The 24277-nt window shown below is 43.2% G+C and overlaps 1 protein-coding gene across 4 annotated transcripts in view; it reads left to right on the plus strand.

Moving 5' to 3' along the window:
• The window catches only part of SCAI (suppressor of cancer cell invasion), an 81139-nt gene that overhangs the window by 50733 nt on the left and 6129 nt on the right, over positions 1 to 24277 (plus strand). For 3 of the 4 annotated variants that reach the window (XM_081847616.1, XM_081847618.1, XM_081847617.1), the window contains 11 exons: positions 1800 to 1895; positions 3333 to 3419; positions 3705 to 3824; positions 6710 to 6806; positions 10145 to 10243; positions 12255 to 12407; positions 14522 to 14623; positions 14822 to 14923; positions 17552 to 17630; positions 21518 to 21617; positions 22220 to 22301. In XM_081847616.1, the coding sequence (XP_081703742.1) occupies positions 1800 to 1895; positions 3333 to 3419; positions 3705 to 3824; positions 6710 to 6806; positions 10145 to 10243; positions 12255 to 12407; positions 14522 to 14623; positions 14822 to 14923; positions 17552 to 17630; positions 21518 to 21617; positions 22220 to 22301 (1117 nt within the window). The remainder of the gene's footprint in view (positions 1 to 1799; positions 1896 to 3332; positions 3420 to 3704; positions 3825 to 6709; positions 6807 to 10144; positions 10244 to 12254; positions 12408 to 14521; positions 14624 to 14821; positions 14924 to 17551; positions 17631 to 21517; positions 21618 to 22219; positions 22302 to 24277) is intronic. The other variant, XM_081847615.1, reaches the window with a different exon arrangement.

Here is a 24277-nt window from a genome sequence, read left to right on the forward strand (position 1 = left end):
GCCAAGCCTAAGACGCATTGCAGATTCCTTCACCACTCACCCCATAATTGCCTGCATTCTGCAAAGGCTTTTTGTTGCGGCTGCATGCTGGGCTAATAGCTTCTTCCTATTATAAACTGTGAGGAAGCAGGAATTGTGTGTGTGAAAATCAGTGTGCTGAGGAAGAGGGTGTCCCCTCCTACAGCTGAAGGATGTGGTGCATCCTCAGTAGGCTTTGTGCTGTTAATGCTGGACATGCGCCTCCCTTTGTGGGTACCAGTGTTCTTCAAGGAATTTAGGTAGCATTGGAGAAATTACTAAGGCATTGGCATCAGTAGGCTGCATTGATGCTGTGGGGCCACAGGAAAGGTCCAGAATTTGTTGGTGCAAGTAGAATCTGAATGTTTAAAGGAAGATTTTTGTAACCCTTCTGGCTGTGAAAGATGTGTGTGGATGATACCTACTGAAAGCTCAGAAGCTAGAAAGCTGCTGCCCATCAGATTTCTTTCTAGGCCTGTGTGTTAAAAGTACAGGTGACTCCCCATTCATGTTGTGGGCTATGTTATGCGCTCCATGCACAAAAGTGAAATGTGCATAAGCGGGGAGCATCCTGGAGAGTCCTCATGGGTCATGAGGAGACCCTCCCCAGAGCCTGAAGATGACTGTAATCTGTCTCCATAGTTGGAGCCAGTAAATGCTTCTGGATACCAGTTGCTGGAAACAATAGGGAGGGGAGAGTGCGTCTCTTGTGCCCAGGTCCTGCTTTCAGGTTTCCCACAGGCATCTAGTTGGCCACTGCAAGAACACGATGCTGGATAAGATGGGCCATTGGCCTGATCCAGCAGGCTTTTCTTATGTTCTTAAATTATATACCAGATAAGTGGATAGAGTATTTCATTCCCTTCCAAGAGGGGAGGCGATTGTTTCCTAAGCTTGAATGGTGCTGATTTTAAGAACGGGAGGGGACTTGCTGTGTCTTGTGAATAGGTTTGGAAGTACTCAAGGCCATGCCTGTGAGTTTTGTCAGCGAGATTTGCATGCCAGAAATTTTAACCAGGGACCTGTTGTGGAACATGGTCACTCACATATTAAAGTGTGTTATTGATAAGCCTATGGGAAGGTATATCTTGATACCTAGGAAACCAAAGCTGCTGCTGTTATAAGTTTTGGGGTCAGTTCTTTTTGGTGAAAGTAGTGGGACAAATGCCGTTTTATTTATTGATAAATAAAGCCTACTATTAATGGGGTATGAAGTATAGTATGTGACATCTTTAGAAGAATACAATACTAGCAAGGAGGATCTTAATCTTCCCCCTCACTCCAAAATCTATGTTTTTAATGACAAAAATGACCCACAACCCCAATCTTGGATGGATATGTATATAGGAACATAGCAACTGCCTACCCTGTGTTGCTCAGGAATTCTTAGAAACAACAAAAAACAATCCATGCCGTGTTGAAATCAGTGGTTAAAATCAGTGCAGTTTTGAAAGGCTCCACCTATCATCTTGATTCAGAATGGTACCCAATTCTGTTCAAGCATAGATGAAAACCTGCTGCTGCTTCTCAGGAACCATTGTGCCAAATTTAATTTGCTTTGCGTTTGGGCACCACCTTAAGAGGTGTCCAAATGCAAAGTAAATGGACAGTTTTCCATAATGTAAAGTGGATACATGAATGTTAGCGTTAGGATTATGAGGCAGGCATGATGAGATAAGTAGCACCAGGTTGTCTCTGGACTGTCTCTTCCCACAGTGAATGCCCCTCCTCCTTTCTTCCCTGCTTGGTAACATGGACTCTTCCTATTGGCTCTCTTGCAGAGACTTGCCTCAGTATGGGCAGAAGCAGTGGCAATCGTATTTTGGGCGGACCTTTGATGTTTACACCAAGCTCTGGAAGTTCCAGCAGCAGCACCGGTAAGAGCCAACTCTGCATCGAGATGGCTGCCTACCTCTTCCAGGAACACGTGGGCCAGAGTGGTGTGTGTGATGGTGCCAGTTGGCTAGGTTGCCCAGGCCACCCTCCTTTCCTGGGCAAGAGAGCCTTAAACAACCCTCAGAAAAATAGAGCATTAACTCAATGGAGAAAATACAATTCATAGTTCAAGTTAACTGCTTTTTCCTGTCATGGAATCATAGAATTGTAGAGTTGGAAAGGACCTTGAGGGTCATCTAGTCCAACTCCCTGCAATGCAGGAATCTGAACTAAAGTATCTGTGACAGATGGCCATCGAGCCTCTTATTAACCTCCAAGGAAAGAGAGTCCATCACCTCCTGAGGGAGTCTGTTCCACTGTAAAACAGCTCTTGCTGTGAGAAAGTTCTTCCTGATATTTAACCAGAATCTCCTTTCTTGTAACTTGAATCCATTGGTTTAGGTCCTACAGCGCAGAGCAGGAAATAGCTTGCTCCATCTTCCATGTGACAGCCATTTTTAGCTATTGAAGATGTCTGTCCTATCTCCTCTCAGTCTCCTCTTAGCCAGGCTAAATATACCCAACTCCTGCAACTGTTCCTTATAAGGCTTTGTTTCCAGACCTTTGTTCATCTTGGTTGCCCTCCTCTGAACATGTTCCAGCTTGTTGATGACCTTCTTAAATTGCAGTACCCAGAATTGGACACAGTACTCCAGGTGTGGCTTGACCAAGGTAGAATAGAGCAGAAGTATGACTTCCCTTGTCGTTCATCTTCTCTCACAGAGTAGGTAGTTATTTGTTGGAAGCTAGGAATATGTATGAAACACTCTCAGCACCTCTGCCAAACTGCAATTCCCAGAAATGTTAGTGGGGAGGAGGGGATACTATGCCAGTTAAATTGGTAGAAGCATGTAGTATATAAATGCCCCTTGAGGTGGTATGTGTGAGAGAGGGGGGGCGGGGGGGGCGGGGAGAAATGTTGTTATCAGCAAATGAGCTTAGTATTGCCTTCTGAGAGTTTGAGGATTTCTCAGGGAATTAATGCAACATTTCTTGACTGTTTCCAGAATTATTATTGACAATCTTGGGGGGAAATGAGTACACTATCCATGAGAGAATGGATGACTAAAATCTGGGGCATAGTATGTATGGTAAAGCTCACACTTATAATCAGAACCAGAGAGGGAAGACAGCAAGATAATGGAGAAAGGAGTCTCATTATAATGTACTGGAGCAATAATTGTGTTGCTTGGAACCTTGTAATATTGATCTGCTGTACTTGATTTTGGTACATAAATATATCCTGCTATGTTCAGTTCTAGGTATTCCTTTTATTTTGGGCACTCAGTATTATATTTTGTTATTTTTAATTAATATATATGTATGTGTATAAACATATGGAACGTGACACTCTCCCTTTCTTCTCCACAAAAATAAAGGCAAGTTCTGGACAATCGGTACGGATTAAAGCGCTGGCAAATTGGCGAAATCGCTTCCAAGATTGGGCAGCTTTACTACCACTACTAGTAAGTGACAACCCTTCCTGGGTGCAGTGTGTGTGTGTGTGTGTGTGTCTGTCTGTCTGTCTGTCTGTCTGTCTATCTGTCTCTCTGTCTCTCTGTCTCTCTGTCTCAGTCTCTCTGTAGTGAAAGTCTTGCTGGCCTTAGCAATTAAGAGTGGCAAAAAGTTCAGTGGAATGTCAGAAGTGCCAGGAGGACTACTGTGAGACAGACAGTCTTCTCAGCCAAGGGCAGGAGGGGTACATGTTCATCCAGCAGAGCACTGAGCCCTTTGTGTTTCTTCCCACACAGCCTTCGCACGTCTGAAACCAGCTACCTGAATGAAGCCTTTTCCTTCTACTCTGCTATCCGCCAGAGGTCTTACTACTCCCAAGTCAACAAAGAAGACAGGTCAGGCCATGCCTCAGTCTTGTGAGTTTTTTGCAATTTAAAAGCAAGAAGTGCTGGATTGTCAAACCTGTGTGACTTGGCAGCTGGTGGGAAGCCACTTTCAGTTCAGTTGGCATCCCTTGGCTACCTGTGTGTCTCCTCCCTTGAGGTGCAGGTGTTGGCAGGAGCAGGAATGGGGGAACCTGTGGCTCCTCAGATGTCATTAGACCGTAATGCCCATCAAGCCCCAGCTGGGGTCTGGGGTGAAGGAGTTGCAGTTCAGCAGAATTTGAAGGGCTACAAGTTCCCTATCCCAGATGAGTCATAGGCAGCTGTTGAATGAGGGGCCAGGAGTAGGAGCCAAGTGAGTCAATCAAGGAAGAAGCCAAGACTTTATGTGAGCCAGATCCAGGAGAAACCTATTATTATCCAAAACTGTAGCACATGGATACTCGTGGCTCTCCATTTGTTCTTAGACTCCAGATTATTATTGTTATTTCAAAGTTTGTATCCTGCTTTTCACCATCTAGGTCTCAAAGCGGCTTACAACAAGATAAGCTATACCATATACATAATTTAAGAACTAAATTAAACCACCGACAGTTAAAACCTAAAGAATCTAAAAAGAAAAAAGAAAGTAATGCAAAACATCCAAGAAGCATTCAGGGTGCAGTGGCCTCCTGAAACATAATGGTCTTGACCAGGTGTCTGAAACTCAGTAGGGACAGTGCCTGTCTAACTTCTTGTGGGGAGTTCCATAGAGTTGGGCCCACAACATTGAGGGTGCAGATCCTTTTTGGCATTGAGTTGTTGTTTTGGTTTCTCATCACTGCTCATTCAGGAATCTTTTATAAGCCCTTCCTGTTGAGGAGAGCCAGTTACCACCCTGGCTTGGTGGAGCCACTTGGGTATTTAGGAGCCCATCACTGCCCAGGGTACTGCTTCCATCTGTAACACATCCCGCTTTCCAGCGGATGTAACATTCCAGCCTGTGAATGAACAGGGTTTCCAGAGCATTCTTCAGAAATATGCTTTATCTCTGCTCAATGTTCCAAAGCAATGTCCCCTCCAACACTTTAGCGAGCAAGTAGATAAAGAGAAAGAAAAGACATAAATACATGGAATAATGAGTAAGGCAACTCTGTACTTGGGAAAAGAACTTAGGGTAAAAGCAAGAACCCCAAGCCACAGTAGATATCTTTTGGATGATATGCGTGTCAAGCCGGCTTTACAAGCCCAATTTTCCAGAGTCATTTGGGAAATAAGATCCTATTAACTAATTACAGTATAGATAGGGTGAACCCAGAGAATCAGCAACTTGCTGCAATCAGCCCTTTGGAACTGTCTTCCCTATTATGGCTGTTTACTTTTAAGAAAAGGGCTGCTGCTGTGATGTTTTCTATTTTAATGATCTTTGTGTGTGTGTGCGTGTGCATGCGAGTGCACCAAAATAATACAGTTTTTAACACACACACACACACACACACACACGTATTCTACTAACGCTTAATTGTTTTTTGATGATTGCTTTTAAATATGTTTTTAGCTGTTTCTGTTTTAGTTGTCATCCGCCTTGAGTCCCATTAGGGAAAAAGGCGGGGTATAAAGAAATACAGCAGCAGTAATAATACCCCTGGTGGGCTTTAATGCAGGGGAAGCAGAATACAAAACTGTAGGTTCCCGACAGGAGCCCCAGTGGCTGCTGCAGAGAGGGTGAAGGGCTTGGGAACTTTGACCTGGAAGCCCCTTCCCAGCCAAACATGCCTTAACGCTAGCTGCTTTGGAGAATAGTGTTTTGGAAATACCTGTCTGATATCCTCATCAGAGGTGTGAAACCAGTCCTGGGGTGCTCTTTGCTAGGGATTGTCTACATGAGACTCCAGGGTGCCAGGGTGCCTGCCACTACCTTCTATGCCACTCACAATAGGTCTTAGGGAATATCTGTTCAAAAACCCACAATGCATGATGATAAACTGCGAGAAATGTCACAACAACACTGGGCACAAACTTGGGACTTCAAACATCTTGCAAGGTGCTGCCAAAAAGAGGGCTCTCCCTCCCGTTTTAGCAGGGGGTTCCATGCAAGCCCTTTCCTGGTTCAGGAAGGGGTTTTCATGCAATCCTGCTAAGCTTGAGCAGGATTTAACTTCTCATCAGCTGAAGAGTGGGAGGTTATTTATTTATTTATTTAATTTATTTATTTTGTATACTGCCCTTCACCTGAGGATTGCTGAGTGGTTTATGGTAGAAAAACATTGCAGGATTTAACCCTACCTCCCACCATATGTTGTCACTAGTGATGCCAGCTGATGGGGTAGCTGGGTAGGCATGGTTTGGGGAATACAGCCTTGGGGGCCAAGACTGAAGCTTACCTGATTCTTTTCTTAAGGGATATAAGCTTTCTTCTTACATGCTCTAAATCCAGCCATTTTGTTCCTTTCTGTCAGAAGCTGGATTTAGTAACAGAGGAACCTGCCTTATTCCAAGCCTATTTGTCGATCTCACTGGCCGTGGCTTTTCAGGGTCTCAGGCAGGGAAAAGTATTTCCCCATCTACAGCCACCTGAGTCGTTTGGCTGGAAGTGCCAGACATTGAATGTGGGACCTTCTGCATGCAAATCCTGTTCTCTAGAGCTATGATCCCTCCCATTGGCCAGATAGCTGAGCTGGCAGGTAGTAAAGAGGCACGTAGACCTCCAGAGTAAATTATCTCTGGTCCTCCAAGCACTTGTCCTCTCAAGCTCCAATAATTCTACATGCACTGAAAGTGAAATATTTTCTGCCTATACTACAGCTGTGATTAAAATCTAACATGGGCATCACTTGATATTCCTTCACAGGAGCCATGTTCCTCTTCATTTCTCTTCCATCTGCTAAATAATTTTTCCTTTCTCCAATTTTCTTTCCTCTTTTTTTCTTCCCTCCCAGGCCTGAACTGGTAGTTAAGAAGCTGCGTTATTATGCACGATTCATTGTGGTTTGCCTTTTACTGAACAAAATGGATGTCGTCAAGGATCTTGTAAAGGTAAAACCAATAGTACCATTGTGATGTGTGTAGACTTTGCACATGTTCCAAGGAGCTCGGAGCCTTGTATTAGCTTTGCAACAACCATGTGAGTGCATGTTAAGTTGAGGATGGCCAGAAAGCATTTGTGCCTGACTTTTCCCCCACTGAAGCTCAGCGCTCTAATCACTATGCCACCTTGACTGTCTAATAGCAATTCCCAAATTCTGTGCCGTGAGAAATTAATGGAAGGGTCCTGGAATCTCAGGGTATCCATCCATGGAGGAGGCTGTTCGTTGTGTTGCTGTATGAATCATTGCCCTATTCTTGCTTGCTTCCAGTCAGCCCCTGCCTTGGTGCAGATAGTACTTTGGGTATAAAGTGCAGTTGGATTACTCCCGCCCGGAAACCAATGTCCCCACTGTGGAAGGACATGTGGATCCAGAATTGGCCTCCACAGTCACTTATAGTTAAAGCTATGGTCGTATAGTTAAAGCTATGGTTTTCCCAGTAGTGATGTATGGAAGTGAGAGCTGGACCATAAAGAAGGCTGATCGCCGAAGAATTGATGCTTTTGAATTATGGTGCTGGAGGAGACTCTTGAGAGTCCCATGGACTGCAAGAAGATCAAACCTATCCATTCTGAAGGAAATCAGCCCTGAGTGCTCACTGGAAGGACAGATCCTGAAGCTGAGGCTCCAGTACTTTGGCCACCTCATGAGAAGACAAGACTCCCTGGAAAAGACCCTGATGTTGGGAAAGATGGAGGGCACAAGGAGAAGGGGACGACAGAGGACGAGATGGTTGGACAGTGTTCTCGAAGCTACCAGCATGAATTTGACCAAACTGCAGGAGGCAGTGCCTGGCGTGCTCTGGTCCATGGGGTCACAAAGAGTCGGACACGACTAAACGACTAAACAACAAGTCACTTACGGACTCATTGTTGGAAGACAATCTTACTTGGCTGCAAGTGATCACCAAAGAAGAAAGAAGAAGCAGCCTCAGAACTGCCCACTCTTAGGATTAGATGGCTTTTCTGGGCTTTCTTCTTTTTCCAATTAGGTTTTTGGCCGCTCTCTCAGTTTTTCCTCTTTCAGGGTTGTTATGCAAGTTATGCAAGTACAATAGTGCATGTAGAAACATCGGAGACTGGAGTAATGATTCTGGTATACTGTAAAGGCATAAACCTCTCCAAGTGTAAGAGGAAGCAGCAGTGATTCCATTATTAATTTGAAGTGGTGGTGAAGTTTGTCTTGCCTGTATAAAAATATTATCGGGCACATATTCTATGATGGGGTCTGGTCTGCAAACTTCATTCAGGTGGCCCACAGCATGTTTGCAGGAGCAGCAGTTGTGAATGGAGGGTGCAACTTACTGCTCTGTTGTTCTCAGAACTCAGCAGTTCACCTGGAAGCCAGGTGGTATGGACCTGAAGTGATGGAGAGGAAGAGGCACTTGAAAGGAGTGGAAAGCAGTGGGTTTAATAGAAGGCTGGATTTAAGGAGTTCATTCTTGATTAAATTAAAAATCATCTAGCATAGTGCATTATTATTATTATGGTTATTGTTACATTTATGTCCCACATTTCCTCCAAGGAGTTCAAGGTGGTGTACATAGTTCTTCCTCTCTCAATTTTATCCTCACAACAGCCCTGTAGGTTAGACTAAGAGACTATGACTGGTCCAAGGTCACCCAGTGAGCTTTGTGGTCAAGTGGGGCTAGAACTCTGGTCTCCCAGGTCTTAGTCTAGCACTCTAACTGCTACACCACACTGGCTCTGCATTACAATAGCTACACAGTAATTAAGAGATCTGCCAACACCCATAGTACTTTCCAAGTAGTTGCAGGTTGGGGGAGTGGAAGTTTGGGAACCACTGCTCTGTGAGAACAGTTGCACATTTGAGAATATGATAGCTCAGAGCCGAGATGCATAATATGGTGAACGAAGACGAATCAGAGAAGTTCAGACCAAAGAATACACAGAGCCTTTGAAAAAAGTACCGATCAAGATCTGCCTGAATATGAGAGTAGAATGGTAAAGTGAGAGGCAGCAGATAATGAAATGGAAAGGACCTTCACACAGGTGGCTGGAGGAGTGGAACAAACAAATGATTAAGTTGTGATCCTGGAGGAGGGTAATGAAACCATTAACAGACATTAAGAAACATCTTGAGATGGCGGAGATAGAGCTGAGAGAGAAATGATCCTGTGTACAAGTTGGAATGAATTCAAAGGAAAAAGCTACCAAGCCTGTGCCAATTCTCTTGGGGGGGAAATGGAAGGAACTTTTTTCCAAATTAGGATGGAAAATCATGCCCAACAGGAAATGGGATTGGAAGATATGGAACTGGATACGAATTAATTAATATACAACAAATGGATAACTATGGATTATTATCCTTATAGTGGATGTTGGGTTTTTATTTTTGTTTTTGAGATAAGGTCAACATACAGGATTGAAAGAAGACTATTCTAGGCATGTAGTGATAATAACAACTGGGAGCCCCTTTCGGACTTTTTTGTGGAAATGAGAATGAACTTGTGTCTGGGGTTGAAGATTGGGAAAACATCATTTAGCTGAATGCAAAACAGCTGGATATTATCATGGAATACAGCTAGATACCATCCTGCAGTGAACGCTTTGAATCAGAAGTTCTCACCATTCTTTTTATGTTTTATTATCTTTTTCTTCATCTAGTTTTCCTTTTCCTTTTTCATTTTATCCACTATGCTTTTGCTTATTTTTAGTTTTGTTCATTATGTCCTCTACTCTGGCTTAATGAGGTTGGAAGGTGTTGGTTGGCAGGTGAAAGACCCTGCGTGAGATGCAGGGAAGGGAAGATCTCCCAGGGTTGGAGGCTGGGAGAAGAAAGGGAAACTCCCAGGTGAGATAGGAAGGGTGACAAGGGTTAAGGATCTACCTTTGGGAGAGGGCTTTTTTCATCATCCACCCACCTCGCTTGCTCTTTTTCTTTTCTTTCTCTCTTTTTTGTTTTTTGCTTGTACTTTTATTTAGATTAGTTTGATTACTTTGTTTTTTATTATATTGTATGTTGAAAAATTTCGATGATGATGATGATGATGATGATGATGATGATGATGATGTAGCACAGCTTACTAGGAAGCGGAAATGTGCCTACCAGCGTGGATGTGGCCGTGCACCATGGATCCTCGCTTCCTCACCTCTAGTTTACTGCTGTTACTGCTTCCCTGAACACTCTAAACAATTTTTTTTTGAGCATTGCCACATGTTTGCTTGCTTGCTTACTGCACATGCCTACTCACAAAATCTAATCAAGTTAGCCCCCTGCCCAAAACAGCACTAAATCATCTCATTTGTTGCTCTCTGTGCTTTCTAGGAATTGTCAGATGAGATTGAAGACTACACCCACCGCTTCAACACAGAAGACCAAGTGGAGTGGAATCTGGTTCTCCAAGAGGTGGCTGCATTTGTCGAGGTGAGGACTTAAAAGTGAATTGCTGCATTTTCTTTTCTTTCTGAAAAGCTCAGTGTCTTCCCAGATCTTGACTCGTATCCTACATCTTCTGCAACAATCCTCAGGCAAAAGGGGCATTTAGCTCAGTAGCTAGGCAAATTCCCTAAGAAATTGGCAAGCAAAGGATGATGGAGTGTTCCCATTTGTTTCCAACATTGGGTAGTTAAAGGCTGCTGAGGAATATGTAGGCCCCTAATTCTTACAACTAATACCTCTTGTCTTCTCTTGTTAATTGGTATCTTTAGCAAGCCATCTGAGCTAGTTACCATTAGTAGTTTGCTATTCTGGGAAGCAAAGTTTTTGTTTAAAAGGCAAACCACACACCCATGCTTCTAGTTCTCATTGTTTTAGTGAGAAGTTTTTAAACGCTGAAAGAAACGGGTGTAGGGATCAGATGGGATTACCATGAGGAATTATAAAATATACATCAAGCCATCGTGTCCACGATGAAAGCATTGTGTTGACTGGGTTTGATATATTGACGATAATTTCTGATTAAATCCCATAAGATTCTACATTCATGCCCTTTTCATGCCCTTTTGACTCTACTGCCCATTTCTCTCTCCTCACGTCACTTACACAGCAGTACACAGCAGTTGCTTCGCCAGGCAGGCTTCCTGGGCCATAAAAGATAGTGGTCAAGTTCTTTGATGTAGTTTCTTATATATAATCTTAAAATGTTAATCTTGGAGCCAGGAAACAGATCTCACATGAAGGTGGTAGTGATCTGGTCTTTCTGGCCATCCTTCTTATCATGTTTATTTCTCAGCTCTGGGGTTGCCAGATGCACCCCTTTGTAGTTCTCAACATATTTACCCCAAAATATATGCATGCTAATTAGTGTTGTAGTGTAACTTTTTCCCCACGTGGGGCTTGATGAAATGCTCAGAGGAAATATGATTGGTTCTTGAGCACTGTGTAAAAGATTCTTTTGCTAATAAAATGGCCTGGGGAGGGGTGTGGTTTATGCACTTTTCTCCGAGAGCCTTGCTGGTCAAAGCCTCGTGTCTTGATTTTTAATCAGGGTCCAATCCTTCCTTTACTTTGCAAACGCAACAACTTTGCAAACGCAACAAGTCATCTCCTACTACTCATTCCCCCTCCTAGTAACTCACCTTTTGCTTCTATATTGTCCTTTGCTTTTTCCAAATAGGAACAATTGCTTTCATAGTGTTAGAAAAAGTAAATTGAGCAACATTATACAAGGGAAGCAACATCACTCACTGGTGGAACATCTGCTTTGCATGCAAAACATCCCAGATTCAATCCATTTCCAGGGATGTCCCCTGTCTGAGACCATAGGGAGTCATGACCAAAGAGTGTTGGCAATACGGAGTTTGATGAGCCAATGGTCTGACTTGGTATAAGGTAGCTTCCAGTGTTCCTAAGATAATATAAATTTTGCCAGCATGTATGTGTATATATACAAAAAACAGAATTATTTATTCCTGAGTGGGAAGGAATAGAATGCAAGAGCCCTACTCATAAGCCAAATCTTGTGAGGGAAATATGTATAATTAAGACTAGAATCTTGCAGGGAGCATTCCTTTGATCACAGCTGCTCTTATTACTCCTGGACTCTCCAAAGCTCGCAGTAATACATCAGAGGCTGATTTGCAGTTCACCTGGTGCTGCTCCATCCTCATGGTAAAGTGAGTCTTCTCCAAAAGAAACAAGCTTAGTACAGGATAATTGGCAAACAGAATCCCAAATCACAGTGGCAGTTAGCATTAGTGTTAACCTGCTCCATTGCCCCTTTCATCCAGCTTAATGTAGTTGGCTTTATGCGAAAGAGCTTCTGAATTTCTACACACCCACACACTCCCAGCAGAATATTTGGGAAAATACGAGGCTTGCTAATTGCTTGTTCTTTCGTTGTTGTGTTTTTATTACTTCCAGCAAGGCTTAACCTGAGTCCAGATAATTCATGCCAGGGACCCTCATTCTCATGCCTGTCTCCCTTTCTTTCCAGGCAGACCCTGTGATGGTGTTGAATGATGACAACACCCTTGTGATCCTCTCCAACCGCCTCTCTGAAACGGGAGCCCCTCTGCTGGAGCAGGGGATGATCGTAGGGCAGCTGACTCTCGCAGATGCACTTATTATTGGAAACTGCAACAATCAGGTAAGATCCTGTACACAAGCCTTTCGTCCCATGTCACAAGTGGGGTCATTTTATATCAAGCAATCCAACTTTTTTACTTCATGTCATCCAGTTTTCTTAATACTTTGTACTCTTGTTGAATGATCAAAACTAAATTTAAATCCAAAATTTTAGCTTTTTATTTCATCCCTTTTTTGAGTTATGAGGGTTTGAAATTAAAAAAATAAATGACAATTTTGGCTTTGTCGGACTACACAAAAACCTTAAAAGCTCAGTCCAGCATTGAGAAACTGAAAACACCAATCTCTTCAGAACTTCATGGGCTTTAATATGAAAGGTCACAAGATGTACTTATTTTAAATTTAAGTTACAGAATTTTAAATTTAAAAAAGTGATTAAAAAAATTAATGTGCATCACACCTGGCACACATTCACCAGATCTTGTAGAGAACGTGCACATAAGCTGTCTGTGAAGAGGGAGTTGTGCATATTTCCCAGTCAGTATACATAATCTCCAGCAGGACTTGGGAAATGTATATATATCGCCTAACGTGTGCGTGCGTGCGCACACACACACACACTATAGGAGATTTATCAAACTGGAAAAGTTTGGCCACTGAGAGTGCTTCTACTCTTGCCAGCTTGGACATCATGCTGAATCGTGGTTCATTTTCCATAATCATGGCTCAGTGTTATGTCTGAATTGAACCAGTCTTTGTCCCCAGGGATGAACGTGGTAATCCAGGCTGCACAGAGTGTAGAGCACAGGTGCATAAAGCAGCCCTTGACACTTCCTACCACCCACATTTCTTTTAAACAAACTAGGAGGAAAATCTCTGCTCAAGGCCCTGGAGAGAGTCATTGCAGGTCAGAAACGGATGGCACCGGGCTGAAAGAACCATTGATCAGGCTCTGTAAAGAGATGCTGATTAATTCATAAAAGTCACACATGTCAAAATCACAACTTGAGCTTTAAAAAGCCTGTTGCCATGTTGCAAGCTGCATTATCCATATGAACAGGCTTTAAAAAATAATGAGACAAAGGTTATACCTATTTGACAAACATAATTGGCTTTCTAATATAGCAGAGGTAGCCAACAAGGCACTCTCCATATGTTGCTGGACCCCAACTCCCATCATCCCCAACCAGCATGGCCAGTGAAAAGGGATGATGGGAGTTGAAGTCCAATGACATGCAGAGGGCACCATGTTGGCTACCCCTGTACTATAGCATAAAGTATCTATGGCTCCCCCAAAGAATTCTGGGAATAGTAGTTTAATGAGAGTGCTATGAAGTATACTGAAGATCCCTAACACACACACACACACACACACACCCCTATAATTTTTAGAATTATCTATGAAGAGAGAGTGGTAATGATATAGGCCCTCAACAGTAATTTTAAGCATAATTTTTGAAAAGGGCTCTGGGCTTCTCCCTGTATTACCTTTATGACTGTGTTCTGCCAGTTTTCTAGACTTTTTAGAGGGTGAATGTTTTGCTCCTTTATATGGCTTTATGATTTGACTTTTAAATACGTATATTCTGGTACTATTTTTAGTATTTTGCACTGCATTGTGCTTCTATTGTAATAATTGTAAAGTGGTATGCAAGGTTTCATTTTTTGTTTTTTTGTTTTTAAAAGCTGGTACAGACACATACTTACTTGGTAGCTCAAAAGACTTTCATTTCCAGCACTAATGGATGAAATTACACATAATTTGAGCTTTCAACAAGGACTAGAAGTTCCAGACCGTTTTCATATACGACTTGACATTTCTTGATTACATATACAGCAGAGCCATCATTTTCAAGGCAGCCATTGTCACAAGCCTGACCCATCTGGAACTATACTTGACAGTCAAATAATGCTTAATATTCTTTCTTTATTTGAGGACACATTTTATTCTTATTCCCCACCCCCACTCCAATGACCTGGACCTCATTACTTTAAAAACCTATATGTAACTGTACTTATTCTATGTGCTTATTTTATGGTTTGGCTTTTTATGTTTTAATTTTCATCTGTTATGTAATTATTCTTGCCTATTTATATACATTAAAAAAAATTTACCCACCAGAAGTGGCTTTCATTATCCTAAAAACCTTTAATTTGCAAATGTGTCTCTGGTAGGTGAAGTTCAGCGAGCTGACAATCGACATGTTCCGGATGCTGCAAGCTCTGGAGAGGGAACCTATGAACTTGGCATCACAAATGAGCAAGCCAGGGCTGCAGGCAAGTCCCCTCGTCTTTCAGTCCTGCACTCACCAGGCGAGGCAGTGGAAATTTATTTTAACTTTGGTTTGAGATCAGTTGGAATTCCATGTTGAGCTAATTGTATAGATCTGAGGGGCAGCTGTGCTGAGATGAAAAATCTATAACCTCCTTTCTTTTAGTTACATATGCTGCTTGTTTCGTTCTTTTTTTATATAGGAGACAACCGAAAAGCCAGCAAGAAGGGAAAACCCTCACAAGTACTTGCTGTACAAGCCAACCTTCAGTCAGCTGTACACCTTCTTGGCTGCGTCGTTTAAGGTTTGTGCCAAAGGAGGAGGTGCCTCTTTCTGGTGATAGAATATCCCAAATAGTGAAGGCTCATCCTATAGGTTGCCCCACCAACCTCAGTCTGCCATGAGTCAGCCAGCATCTTCCTGCCTTCTTACTCGCAACCACTCTTGGGGGGGAGCTGCCTGTCAGCTCCTTCATCAGTCTCAGTGTATTCCCTTGAATAACTCAGCAGGGATGAGAATGGGAGCAAAACTAGAAATAGGAGGTTCTACCTATTGTTGGCTCTGGCACTATCTACTGTTGGCCTCCATGCCTTCCGCCCCACCAGCCACCACTACTCCTAAAATACTATTTTGCCAAGTCAAAATGCAAGTGAGCAGGTGTGTCTCCTGAGAACAAAAGGTGTTTATGGAGCGCAATTGAAATGAATAATGACAAATTTTAAAAATACCATCATTGCTATGAATTGAATTTTATTCATCTGTTTAAACTGTTTTATACACCTTTGCTTTGGAGAGCTCAAGGCAGCAAGCAACAGCAATTTAATTTTCAAATTACCCTGCAGTGAACGCTTAAAGCAGCAGTAGAAGACAGTTGAATACAGCAGCAATAAAAAATTATTCACAAAACCAAAGGCAGTTTCAAATTGGGGGGGGGGGGGGACACCACCACCACCACCACCATTAGATAAGGGAGCAGTTTCCAGCCCAAATGTATTTCTAAAGAGAGATATTTTTTTATACCAGCCTATTAAAGGCTACTGCAAGAGGAGATGAGGCAGGTTTCCCTCAGAGTTTGTACAGTTGGACACAAATTTAGAATTAGGAAGAGGAGAGATAAAGAGAGGCTGTTTCGCCTCTTCCAGAGATGGGTGGGTTGAAAGAGGGATTGTTGTTCTTGGTTTATATACAGTCATCCTGACTTAAATAGGTTTTTGTAATAATTTAATAAGGACTGTCAAACCTATTTGAACAGAAGCAACAGCAAGACAAAAGAGGTTTCTTTGAGCATTGCCTGGAGGATGGCAATGATTTTTTTAAATAAAAAAGTTGAAAGTGGCATATGAGTGAGATGCGTCACTTCCGTGTTGCTTTGCCTCCTCCCAAGCATTCATTCATTCATTCATTTAGCAGTATATGCCGCTTGGTTGTAACGAAACCTCTGTTTACAGGAACCATTAAACAGATCAACAGGAAACCCAACTGTTTTGTGTTGATCATTTTAATGGAAAAACATCAAAACTTACTGTCCCTGGGGTTTGCCAACACCACTCCAGAGCCCCTCCTGAACAGCACGGATGGGGTGCTGCTGTGCAACGGAGTGGATGATAGACCACAGCATCCCCTGTCTGTCTCTTTTGCCAAGCACCAGATGCAGATCTCCTAAGCCCATTCTAAGATCAATAGGTTTTCTGGTAAAGGAGATAGTATTTTTACAGACAATAGCAACACCTCCTCTTTGTCCTCCTCCGCCCAAGTCTAGCCTAGCGCTGTAACAAGTACCCAGATGGACACGGCTGAGTTAGGTCAGGCCCACCCAACTCACCCATCCAAGTCTTGGTAATGCGTACCACATCTGCCCTTTTATCCACTACCAGTTTGTGGGTGAGCATGATCTTATTGTGGACTGACCTGGCATTCAATAACAGCACCATTGGACCAGAGGGCTAAGAAGTAAGCTACCAGCAACTTCCAGATGGGTGAAACGGCAGACAAGAGCCTCTGCCCCAGTTGTGTGGAAACAGGAGAGGAGTCTCAATGGAGCTAGCAGTGGGAAGGACACTAGAACTCAAAGATATCCAATGAAGCTGAATGTTGGAAGATTCAGGACAAATAAAAGGAAGTGTTTCTACACCACATAGTTAAACTATGGAACTCACTCCTGCAGGAGGCAATAATGGCCACCAATTTGGATGGCTTTGAAAGAGTATTAGAGAAGTTAATGGGAGGATAAGACCATTGATTTCTACTAGCCACGAAGGCTATGCTGTTTCTCGATGGTCAGAGGCAGTAAATGCTTCTGAATAAAAAGGTAAAGGTAAAGGACCCCTGGACAGTTAAGTCCAGCTAAAGGTGACTATGGGGTTGCGGCGCTCACCTCGCTTTCAGGTCAAGGAAGCCGGCGTTTGTCCACAGACAGCTTTCCGTGTCATGTGACCAGCAGGACTAAACCGCTTCTGGTGCAACAGAACACCGTGCTGGAAATCAGAGCGTATGGAAATGCCGTTTACCTTCCCACTGCAGCGGTATACCTATTTATCTACTCGCACTGGTGTGCTTTTGAACTGCTAGGTTGGCAAAAGCTGGGACAGAGCAACGGGAGCTCACCCCGTCGCGGGGATTTGAATTGCCAACCTTCTGATCAGCAACCTTCTGCATACCAGTTGCTGGAAGCCACATGAGGGGCGAGTGCTTCTAGCAGGGCTCTTATTATCTCATTAAGGATGGAATATTCCTTCAATCCAGTGCAAGTCCTACTGCTACATTTATTTTAAAAAACATTTTAAATATTCATATTGGGTTATCCTTGATACAGACAGCTTAAAATAAATGATATGTATCTGTATTGTGCATTAATAAACAAATGCCTACCTCCCTCCTCTCCAATATTCCCTCACCAACTCCCCTTCCCGCCCTTCTCCTGTCAAACTTTCAGGAGCTGCCTGCAAATAGTGTCCTGCTCATCTACCTGTCAGCCACTGGCGTGTTTCCTTCAGGTCGTTCGGATAGTGAAGGTACAAATAAAGGAATGCTCCCTGTCATGAGCAGGGCCTGAATTCTCTTTATGATCCACAATCTGATGGGGGAAGCCTCCAAATGCTTTTTCTCTTGGAGAATAAGCTGTGGGCTGGCATTGCCTTTGCTGGGCATGGCTGCCCAACAGGAAGTGGCATTTGGATTTTCTTCTCATGTCTACCTTTGTGCCACACCTTAAGATTTTTCAGGTGTTGGAAGCGTTAGCACCCAGTTCAGGTGCTTTACTGGGCTGGAAGATCTTCTTTGTGTGGTGAAGAAGTGGGGTGTGCGGACCCCTATGCCATGCACACTGCGTGATGCCCAGCAGATGTGTATCCCATATGTCTCCATTAGTTTCTCTCTCACCTTTTTCTCCAAGGAGCTCAAGGTGGTTTACATGGTTCTCCCTCTCATCATTTTATCCTCACAGCAACCCTGTGAGGTAGGTTAAGCTTAGTGGGGATTTGAGCCCTGGCCTCCCAGGTCCTAGTCTGACAAACGCTCTAGCCACTACACTACACTGGTTCTCCTTTCATGCCCCAGGGAGAAAAGAGTGGACAACAAAGACATTTTTCAGCCTGAGGGCCACAGTCCCTTCTTTGAAGGCTTTGAGGGGCCACATGCCATTGGTGGGTGGAACAATGATTGTGAATTTTTACCTTTGTGCAGTAGGCTAGTTTCTATGTACAAACGATACACACAAACACCCAGCCTCCATCCACACAAGCAAGAGGCATTATCAGAGTTTTAAGGACACATTTCAGCCAGCCAAAACCATTCACAGTGTGAAGCAGAGCCAGTGAGGGTTATGGCCTGGAGAGAGGGAGAAAGTCTTAAGGGCCAGATAAAGAGCCCCGGAGGGTTCCCCACGTCTGCTGTCCAACCAGCTCTTAAACGTGTTACAAGGCTCCATATGGAGCACATCACAGTACTGGGGAGTGGCGTGTGCTTGATCTTCACTACAGGAAGATGATAACCAGCCTTGTAAGTGTTTGGTAAATGGTGCCTCCTGAATGCTTCTGGGGCTCATTGTCCCTTTTATTTAAAAAACAAAACAAAGCAGTATGAACACAAAGCCGTGTTGATAGTACTCAAGTGCAGCCAAAGGATGACTGCTGGGGGAGGGGGGGCGTGCTGTAGAGATGGTGGATATTTCCTCACAATTCAAGCCCTTGTCATGACTTTGGTAATTTCCCTCCACCCCACCTCCACCTCCACCCCACCTATCCGACCCGGAAGAATATTGGGATGCAGCTGCCATCTGTGCTTTGTTTGTTGTTTTGTTTTTTAAGACAACTCCCCACCTCCCTCAAAAAATACAATCATGAAGATGATCCATTCCAAAAATTGGCTGAAGCTGAATGAATGGATCATACAAAGTGAAAGAATTTGGTTCTCATGGTACCATGTTTGCATTCAACAACAACAAAAATTCCTCCTAGTAGATGTCGTATTATATCTGCTCCATTCACTTAAAAGACTTGCATTCCTTTATAAAATGCATGCTTGTTTCATCTTTCCTTGCATGATTCATAAACCTTTCCAGATACTTATATTTTAAAAAACCCCACAAAAACACCTGTAACAAAAAGTTTACAGGGTCTTTTTTGCTGTGTACTTTGGTGCTAAATCTTTGTCCTCTCGCTTGACTGTGGTTTTTGTGGGTGGGTGGGTCTTATGCCTGCTGCATGAGCTTTTGTTGTTCCCAACATACGGTAGGACAAATGTCCATCTCCACCCTTTATAGAGCTTTCTAGATTTTCTGTTAACGCTTCTGGCTCAAAGTGGGAGGTGAGCCTTGGGGACCATCTGTGCAAAATGTCAACCTCCTCCATTCTGCCCCAGAGATGACATTAATACAGCTGGGACTCTAGAAGGGAAAGAGAGCTGGCCTGACTAAGTCATTGACATGGGGGAAAAGCAGAAGGGGTAAAAATAATTAGGGATAATTTGAGGAAGGGGTAAATTGATAGCTGGTAAGAATAGGTTTGTCTTCTGTAATTGAACAGAGTTTGAGGAATGGGACCTGCCTCTTGAGGTACAACAAGGCAGATAATCTTAGAGCGCTTGAACCATGGGAGGATGGAGTATCAGACAAAGAGAAAGGGAGGATAGGTCTAAGGAAAAAGAGAAGGAGGATGGGCTCTGCCTCACCCATGAAACTGCCCTGTAATCTTCTGAGCTCAGTAAGGCAAAGTTGCAATGGCAATATTCCTGATACTTGCTTTTGCACAACAAATTATTATTTTTTAATCGATGTTTCCTTTTGTTAGCTGCTTTGGTCTTTCCTTGGGAAGGTAAAACTGGTTATTAATCAGCAAGTGAAATTTGGGAAGTAAATGAAGAACCAGGATTGTTGTCTCAGCCCTTCCAATTGTACCCATGTACAAAAGTCAGCCAAAGATGATCCTTGTCAATCCATGTGGCCAACACAGCCCAATGTGGCATTGCTGAATTCAGCCTTGTAATGATAATTTTAAAAATATTGGACTTGCACATAGCTACCTGCAGTCCACATGATTAGCTTTCTGAGCTGAACGTACTGGGAAGGGCAAACAGTATCACTTGTTCCCTAGAATGTTACAGCTTCAGGAGCATGGAAAGCAGCATTTGAGGGAGGCACCATCTGCATTGTATCTTTAAAGCAGTACCATACCACTTTAATAACTCATGGCTTCCCCCCAAGCATCCTGGGAGCTGCAATTTATTAAAGGTTGTGAGACTTGCTAGGAGGACCCCCCCCCATTCTTCGCCCAGAACTTCCATTCCCAGAGTACCCCAGGTAGAGGGAACTGTTAAACCACTCTGGGAATGGTAGCTTTGTGAGGGGAATAGGGGGTCTCCTAACACGTCTCACCACCTTAACAAACGGCAGTTCCCAGAATTCTTTGGGGAAGCCGTGAGTGTTTAAAGTAGTTTGATGCTGCTTTAAATGTATAGTGCTGATGGAGCCTGATTCTAAAGACCGCATTTGACACCTGTCAAGTTTGCTATGTGAAATGAGTAACTGCGTCTCCAGGAGAAGGAATAAAATCTTAGGGCCAAACTAGACAAATTATACTGTCTCCACTGGGAAGAGATGGTTAAGCGCAAAGACCATTTGGAAAATCCCATTGTCTTGTTGTGGAAAATGCTTGAATTCCCACTAGGTAGTTATGAATCTGGTAGTGAAGCATGTTGTGTAAGTGGCTGTTGCCCAGAGTTGGGTCAAAAAACCAGCTTTTCCTTTTTTAAGCTTCCCTTGGCATTCTCCCATCAGCGTTCTCTCTCTCTCTCTCTCTCTCTCTCTCTCTCTCTCTCTCTCTCTCTTTATCACTATGCTGGTGGCTGGTATCCACAGCAAATCTGGAAAGGTTCTTCCTGACCTACTAACGTGGAAGGATGGATTTCTAGTTCTTGGTTGTATTGATTTTGATTGTGGTCTGTGGGTTTAAACATGGTGTATATTGATCCTTCCTGTATATATGTGAAATAAACACGGTTTTAGTTAGGTCTCTAATGAAAAGGGCACAATACTTTTGGCCCTACACAATCTAAAACAGGGATAGTCAGCTGGCAGCCCTCAATTCCACCTATGGCAGCTGTACCAAATTCTAATCAAGATCATAGTAAGTTATATTGGGACAAAGTGAATCTGTGTTGTGTTTTGAATTCATAGGCTAAAATGAATCGAAAGCTAAAGGACATCTTGTATTGTCAAGATGGGGGGCAGACATTGGCCAAGTGAACTTCCAAACCCATAATCCATTAGTAATCTGCAAGCTCTCCCAGATTCTCCTCTTTCATCCAAATGGGGGCTGCTGTCCATATCCCGTGTTTGTTTCATTGCCAATACCTTGCTGTGTAGCTGCTGTTCATTCTGGCCTCCTGTTTGCATTTTCTACAGGTCCCTATGATTTTGGGGGTGTCCTGACAAACAGCAACCGGGACATCATAAATGGGGATGGCATCCACAAGCGGAACCAGTCGTACAAAGAGATGCACTGGTGAGTACCATGTACCTGGAAGAGCAGGTGGCAGGAGCCCTCAGCCCTTGGAATTTAATTACAGGACTTTTGCTGCCCCATGGTTTCAGCATTTGTACTGGCTTCTTCCAGCTGGCATTTTGAGGCTGATGCTTCTCCCACAACTCATACACATTTCCTATAAAGCCCTAACCTCAAGGGCAGGGTTGGGGGGTATTTTTCAACCTGCGCATCACATTCCTTCAATAGTAACATTTTTGGGTGGCTGCATGCTGGTGGTGAGTGGACCCAAAGGCAGTAGGGGGAGCAGTGGAGGTTACACCTTCGTGCTGTAGGCACACACCTACATCTCTCCATCCAGGCAAGCAAGAAGCATTATCCAGCAGGCTCTTCTTATGTTCTTGTGACCATGACATCAGGCTTCTCTGTTTAAACTGGTGGGTGGAGGGTCCTGTTTAGGTTTGCTTAGTTTCCTTTAAGCGCTTTTATAAATAAGTACAGTAAATGGAGGGTTGTGATGGGGGGTGAGGAGACCCCTGGAATGATGTTATGTTACTAAGGAAACAACAATCTCTTCCCAGGTTCCAAGCGTACTTTTGAACCATTTCTATTCTCTTTTTTAGTCTACACCCTGGTGATCTCTATCCTTTCACGAGGAAGCCTCTGTTTATCATAGTGGACTCCTCTAACAGCGTTGCCTACAAGGTAACAACTTTTCTCCACCATAATCACCACCATTATTTATTTATATGCCTCCTTTCCATAGTTAAGGTGTGCTCTAGATGGCTTCACATAATTCACATAATTCGCTCTAGTAGGTACAAAAATGCAGCCAAATTTAAAATCTTAAATGATAAAAAATGAAAACCTCTCTGTAAGTATACAGCAAAATTTAACAATTGTTACGTAGATCATAAGATCTGAGAATAAATACTAAGCAATGTAATCCCAATAACAGGTAAAAATAATGTATGTCGGAATTAAATCTTGACTCCAGCATTAACTCCTAAACAACACCCCCCATGCCAATAGTTTCTAGACATGCTGGACAGCAGGACTTACTGGCCTCACAAGTCAGATAGTCTCTGGCCTCTCCAGCACCAGCTGCTTTTGCAGCTGGAATTGGGGTGCTTCCCCCCACCCCAGCCCAGCAAAGCAGGGAGGAGGCTCTTGCAGGACTCACAGATAATATGATTTTTAAGATGTCTGTGTTTTGAGTGCTTCTAAAGTCAGCCCCTCTCCTTACACCAAAGTAATTTTTTTTATTAAAAAAATGCATTTTACGTGTGTCATTTGTTGTAAATAGAACATTCTTGTAATGTGTATACACAAAATTTATTCAAGGAAACAAAGCAAAAAATGAAACATTTTTTAAAAAAACAACACCTTGATAGTAGTGAGTAACTGACTTTTATAAAACACTAAAATGTCCTTTATGAAACAGTGAAATACCCAACACATTTGGGATTTGGTACTGAGCTTACTTCTGAGATTTAAAGCACAATTGCAACTGTGCATGTTCCTGGCCTTTTTAGAGTTCTCTAAGGTGGTGTGATGTGTTAACCCATGGATAACTGCAGCCCCTTTGGTGAAACATAGCAATGTTAATGTGCCAGCAGCTGTTCTGTAATTTCCTTCCTTGTTTTGACTATTTCAGTTGTATTTTGCTGTTGCTAATTCTAGTTACCTTATTGCACATAATATATATATATATGAGTGTCTATATCGCATGCCCTGGGTAGAGTAGCACAGAGCTCTGTGCTTAATCATCACTTTGACATTGGGAGGGAGAGAAGGGGGGTGACTATTACTCTGATTAGACCCAGCTGCTCTTTAATATGTTAACAAGCTTAGTAGGAATTAACTTAATGAACTTTAGTGGAATTGACACATTTGGAAGAGCGCTTGCTGTCTTTACAAGCTGAGTCCTGGATAGAAACTAGAAGGATGCTTTCCTTCCTTTCCCCTGCCTAAATTTCCAACTTCCCCCAGCATCTCTTTTCCACCACGTGTTAGAAAATACTCATTTGGCTGGAAAAACTGAGCAGTCATCCGCCTCAAAAAAACATTTGCTTTGTCTCATTAGCTGTTGCATACAGAAAGTTAAATTTCATGTTGGGTTGTCCACATGACATCCCCTGGTGTACTGCAAAGACTTCTGTTACTTATTTAGAACATTTGTAGTCCACTCTTCTGCCAAAAAGGCTCCCATAGTGGCTTATGGACAAAAACATGACACACAAGGGGAAAGTGAAAGGGAAGTGAAAGAGGTGGGGCATTAAACTCAGGCATTAATTCTTAATGTTGACATCCTCCTGTCTCTTGAGACATTGGAGGAGTTCGCCTTTGAGGGTGAAGTCAAGCTGTTGGAAGGTTACAGTATCTGCTGTGGCTGTAGAGACTGAGACGGGAAAGACATGTTTTGTTGCATCTGGAGCAGATAAAGGCGTCCAGTTGTGCTGCTGCAGATGTGCCATGGCTCCTTTTTTATCTCTGTGCTTCTCCCAGTGGTCATTCCTCCTCTGGTCACTGCTAGGGATACACAACTTGACTTTCTGCAGGCACCGCAGTCGTCTGCAACTGATTCCCACTCCAAGGGGTTGATGTTGCCAGCCTTCATGTCTCATTTGCAGACATCTTTGAAATGCAGATTTGGTCTGCCAATAGGCCTAGTGCCTGAA

This window comes from Podarcis erhardii (assembly GCF_964252035.2).
Source record: "Podarcis erhardii genome assembly, chromosome: Z".
Lineage (NCBI taxonomy): Eukaryota > Metazoa > Chordata > Lepidosauria > Squamata > Lacertidae > Podarcis > Podarcis erhardii.